Below are 6045 nucleotides of genomic sequence, written 5' to 3' on the forward strand. Positions count from 1 at the left end.
AGTTTGACTGTTTTAGATTCCACATATAAGTGAGATTATATAGTATTTGTCTTTCTGAGTCCGGCTTATTTCACTTAACCTAATGTCCTCTAGGTCCATTTATATAGTTGCAAATGGCAGAATTCATTTTTTAAGGCTGAGTAATATCCCATTGTATACATACACACCACATTGTTTTTACCCACTTGCTCGTCGACATTTAGGTTGTTTCTAGGTTGTTTCGTATCTTGGCTGTTGTGAATAATGCTGCTGTGAACATGGGAGTGAAGATGTCTTCAGTACCTCCCACCATCATACTCTACTGACTTTCAGCAAGGGGTGTCCCAATACCACATCAGCTCCTGCGAACCCCCCCACCCCACCGTATCTTTAAATGCCTATTGTTTCACCGCTACTTCCCTATTTCTTTAACTTCAAGAAGCCAGAGACTTCAGGTATATTACTTCTTCAAGTGAAATAAATAAGAGAGGGAGTTAGCTCTACTTTATAGGTAAACATGCTGAGCTAGATTATGAGTGATTTATTCAAACTATCAGATCAAAATTAAACTTGAAGTGGGACTTGTCCTGCCTAATTCTTGGTGCCAAGTTCTTTCATACATAGTTACCTGGTAAGTCATTTCCTTAAAATTATGTCACCGGTGCCAAGTCTGAATTTGCTTGAATGAGGCTTTTTGAAAAGTTTATAAGCAGGAAGGCTTTGGGAGTATTTGTAACACGTTAGTGTTTTTTTATTTTTTAGTGCTCGCCAGAAACCCAGAGGCAATTATTTGGAAGACCGAAAAAACGGGTCCACGCTGATTGTTTTTGTTATCGGTGGGATTACATACTCTGAAATGCGTTGTGCTTACGAAGTTTCTCAGGCACACAAATCCTGTGGAGTTATTATTGGTAAGACTTGTTTGCCTCTTTTCTATTTCTCTAAACAAACTCTAAATGCAAAAATATATATGTAAAACTTTATCTTGTACTTTACATTTAGAACTAAATTGTTGAAAGCTGGACAACTTGTTTTAATCATAGTGTGTTTCATCTGATGTACTAGAGTTTTTTCCTGGTTGTCCTTTGGATAATTTTATTTTTAAATATCCTGTTTTTGAAAGAATGAGCTTCAAAATACTACATTCTTTAAATATTATTACATATATCCTTTAAAATGTTATATTCTATATTTTTCTTGTTCTCATCATTAAATAATTTTTGAGACACTTCTACAGAAATATTTTGAATTATTTTGTGAATGTGGATATGACATTGTTAAAGCCTGTATATGGAATTTAGTTTTAAGAATTTCAGTCAAAGCCACTGATATACAAACTCTGCTGACCCTGGCCTCAGTCCCCAGCACTGCTTAATGGTTCTCTGTGATTGAACAGTGACCGTTCTTGTCACGAAGGTAGAGTAACCTCCAGTTTTGCTCCCCAGTATATCAATATATAGGACAAGGTAGACAAAGTACCAGGAGGGGGCAGTATTTCTGAAGGTTTACTGAGCATGTTCAATGAGGAAGGATTGAAATACTGTGGTATAAGCAGATTTCAGGAAGGTGTCCTATAGGACTTCTGTTAAAATGCTCCAAGTTGTACTAACTTTGCATATTTGAAGGACAGGACAATATGGTTAGTCAAGGAAAATGGATTTAACTGCTGGCCTCTGAAAAAAATTTATCTTTTTTCCTACCAGGTTCTACCCATATTTTAACACCCAAAAAGCTGTTGGATGACATAAAGATGCTGAATAAATCCAAGGATAAAGTCTCCATTATGAAGGATGAATAGTATTTGGGGGTGGGATGGTTCTTACTCATTCTTTCAACTAAACTAGAGCAAGACAGTGTTGCTTTTATGCAGTTTCAACAATGTAAATATTTTATGGAATAATGGTTTTTCAAATATATTTCTTAAAGGACTGCTTATGGTTACATATAATTGGATTTGACATTTTTAATTTAAACGTTGATATTTTGTTGATGATGAGAAGAAATATTAAAATGCTTTTAAAAGGAAATCTTTTCACCTTTGGAATAGAATATGAGTTGTGGGTAATTTTTTACAGCCACCTGTGTACATACTAATGACTTCTTAAATACTTATCTGTTTTATACTAAAGTATAGTTTTTGGGAAAAGAATGATTTTAAATGAAAAGGTTATAAAATTAAAAATTGTAAATGTGTATATATGATAAAGGATTTTTCTGTACATGAGATTTTTCTTTCAACTAAAATTTATAATTTCCTTTATGTGTAAAATAATTCAGTTGTAAAATTAGAAAGATTTCACAGTATGTACTGTCTTTCTAGATACTTCTAAAGAACACAGTTTTATATCACTTTGAAATCATGTATGTTTAAATTGAAAAACTAAAAGTACTCATGAATATTCTAAGAAAAAATAAATATGTAGTTACAAAATTATCTTTGTTTTGGGTGGGGAGAGGTAGAGGAAGTTAGGAAGTTTAAAAGTTCTAAGCCAAGGAGTTGGAAAGGGAATGCACGTTAATCTTCCTACCAAGGTAACCCATTGACTTTTTAAAAAGTCATGTAATATATGTATAAGGTTGGGTAATACTGTTTCCATGCACTGCTTGACAGCAGGGATATGTTCGGAGAAATGTGGCATTAGGCAATTTTGTCCTTGCGTGGATATCATCCAGTATCTGCTGCACACCTGACTTGTATGGTGTAGCCTATCGTTCCCAGGCTACAAGCCTGTACAACATGAGATTAAATCAAGCAGAAGAGAAAATGATGCAATCGAGAGACAACGCTAAACACAAGATGTACGAGGCTGCTGCTGGCATAACACAACATACTGCTTTACAGCAAACTTTTTAAAAAATGTTTTCATTGGTTTTAGAAAGAGAGGAAAGGAGAGAAAGAGAAACATTGATGCGAGAGAGAAACATCAATCAGTTGCCTCCTGTACCCACCCCAACTGGGGATCAAACCCAAAACCCTGGGTATATGCCCTGACTGGGAATGGAACCAGTGACCTTTCAGTGCATGGGATGACTCTCAACCAACTGAGCCACACCAGCCAGGGTAAAATTTTTTATGAATAGAAAAGAAAAAATATACTCTAAAATGACAATAAAAAGTATAAATGCAGCCCAGCCGGTGTGGCTTAGTGGTTGAGCATCAGCCTATGAACCAGGAGGTCATGGTTCAATTCCCAATCAAGGGCACATGCCTGGGTTACGGGCTTGACCCCCAGTAGGGGGTGGCAAGAGGCAGCCAATCAATGATTCTCTCTCATCTTTGATGCTTCTATCTCTCCTCCCTTCCTCTTTGAAATCAATAAAAAATATACTTTTTAAAAAGTATAAATACATAAACCAACAACAGTTGCTTATTATTATCAAGTATTATATATTATATATAATTACATGTGCTATACTTTTATACAAGTGGCAGTGCAGCAGGTTTGTTTACACCAGTATTACCACAAACATGAGTCATGAATTGTGCTGTGATGTCCTAGGTCCATGGTCAGCAAACCGCGGCTCGCGAGCCACATGCGGCTCTTTGGCCCCTTCAGTGTGGCTCTTCCACAAAATACCACATAGGGGCGCGCACGTACAGTGCGATTGAAACTTCGTGGCCCATGCGCAGAAGTCGGTATTTTGTGGAAGAGCCACACTCAAGGGCCAAAGAGCTGCGTGTGGCTCACGAGCCACAGTTTGCTGAGCCGTGGTTTGCCGACCACTGTCCTAGGTGATGGTAATTTTTCAGCTCCAGTGTAATCTCATGGGAGCACTGTTGTATATGTGCTTCGTTGTTGACTACAACATCATTATGTGGCCCATCACCATATAAGGATATGTCTGCACAAACGGAACATGTGTTAACATATATGAAGTACTGGTGGGGCTGAGCAGCAGACCTGAGTGACGGATGAACCGATTGCTCTGACACGTTTCTGTGAAAGAAAGGCTAAGGGACTGTTTTACTTTAGAAGTAAAAAACAGTCCTCTTCACCTGTCCTGTTAGGCTTTTATTATCACAACAGCTTGAACTAAAATTAACCTCTAGATACAATCAGCAGGGTAAGTACCCTTGAGAAAGTATATGCTCCTACAAGGTCGGGTCTTTAAAGACTAACATAGAAATTCTAGCAAAATACCCCTGGGGATCGGGCTCCTCTGGAAAAGTCAAGGTAGGGGCTGCCGCCTTTGGCAAGGTTCCCTCAGAGGCCCCCGACCTTTCAGAGAATCCTCCTTACAGACATTCCAACCAAGTCCCGTGCTTCCCCACAAAGTACGCGTTACACAAAGGGAACGTCTTTATTTTAAACCTGTCCTTTTACCTGGCCTCGTGGTTCTGTCATGTGACGGGCCATAATTTCATATATCACTCGTCTTCAGAGTTTTGCTCTTACAAATAATGCTTCATTGCAGACTTCCACAATATTTCTATAACGTAAATTTTTAGCAATGACATAACTGCTCAAAGTATTTAAAATATGATAGGTGCACCATTTTTAATTTCTATGTAGATAAATCTATCACTTTTCCTTATTGGTGTCTGAATTTTACCTTGTACATAGAAATACCCTTTGCACCCAAGATTACGTCTCCCATTGTTTCTTCTAGGACATTTTGATGTACTCATTTTATTTTTTGCAGGTAATCCATCCATCTGGAATTGATCTTAGTGTGAGAATGTATGCTAGATACTATCTCTCAGCTCTTGCCTTTAGATCCCATGCCTCTCCATCCCTTCCCACAGGGCATGAAAGGCTGAAAGTGAAGTTTTGCAGACTCAACAGTAAGTGGCACAGAGATTGAGACTAAGGCATTGCCCTGGGACAAACGGAACTCCGATGTGATGGCAGCAGACACTGCCCGTTGAGCCGGCCCCTCAGCCCCTCAGTGACCACTTTGCCCTTTTGTGCTGATGGGAGACCCTGTGAGGCCCGCACTGCAGGTATATTTTAGGCTTAGCGTTGAAGAGGCGCTTTGTTTTCTAAGCCTCTCACTGAACTTGAAGACATAAGAGGTCATCTCACCTGAATTCCTTAGACTTAGCATGTACAGATTCTGATTTCAAGACCCTGAAAAAAACCTTTTTTGTTCTTGCAGCTAACACATTTATTCACTATCTCTGGAGCATGGTTTTTGCTTCCTGTTGAAGTGTGCTTGGTCTGCGAAGTATAGTGGATTCACATTGCTCAGCCATATTCACAAGAACAAAGAAAATATCAGTAGTTCATGACACAAAATTTTTTGGATTCAAGCCCAAAGGCCAAGATCCTGGCAGTTTATGTTGTTAGATGTGATGCCTCTCTAACTCAGCTGTGGTGTGGGTGTCTGTTACCCCTCATGACTCCCATCAGGATGCAGGCCGATTTATTTTTTATTTTTTTAATATATTTTTATTGATTTCAGGGAGGGAGAGAGAGAAAAACATTAATGATGAGAAAGAATCATCGATTGGCTGCCTCCCGCACACCCCCACTGGGGACCGAGCCCGCAACCTGGGCATGTACCCTTGATCGGAATCAAACCCAGGACCCTTCAGTCTGCAGGCCGATGCGCTGAGGCAAACCAGCTAGGGCCAGGCCAATTTCTTTTAAAATCAAAGGAGCAAGAAATACCTTCTATAGCGAAGCTTTACTACCAAACACTTGGGTATTAAATATAGATACATATATATTCATATTTAGTATGTATTAGGTATATTTTAAGTAATTATTAACAAGATTGAATAGGAATGAATAGTAAAGGATGCATTTTCATATATGTCCTCTGTAGTTAAAGTGGATGGCTAGAACTTCTAAAGAGGTGATAGCATTCCACAAGCTGTCCCCTCACCCAGCTGTCTTGGTCCTGGTGCCTCAAGCAGGAAGCAAGCACAGAGGCCTCTCTGCTGTGGAGGGTGCCAGTGTCTTTACAACACCCCTGCCCCCCGCAGTCCTGAGCCTGTGACTCAGCATTTGGAGATGCAATCACTGTCGCTTAACAAGCTTGTTTTTCTGGTTTATTCCTGCAGCAGGATTGGAAGAGAGGTCTATCAGCATTGGCACAAAGAAGTTGCGTGAGGGAGGC

General features: G+C 39.3%; 1 protein-coding gene across 1 annotated transcript in view; it reads left to right on the top strand.

Annotated features, from left to right (window-relative positions):
- STXBP3 (syntaxin binding protein 3) overlaps positions 1–3060 on the top strand; it is a 28744-nt gene extending 25684 nt beyond the window's left edge. The window contains exons 18-19 of the mRNA XM_081113065.1: positions 742–890; positions 1683–3060. Coding sequence (XP_080969191.1) covers positions 742–890; positions 1683–1777 — 244 coding nt within the window. The 3' untranslated portion in view covers positions 1778–3060. The remainder of the gene's footprint in view (positions 1–741; positions 891–1682) is intronic.
- The last annotated feature ends 2985 nt before the right edge of the window (positions 3061–6045 follow it).

Source organism: Myotis nattereri (genome assembly GCF_964212035.1).
Source record: "Myotis nattereri genome assembly, chromosome: 18".
NCBI classification, from domain to species: domain Eukaryota; kingdom Metazoa; phylum Chordata; class Mammalia; order Chiroptera; family Vespertilionidae; genus Myotis; species Myotis nattereri.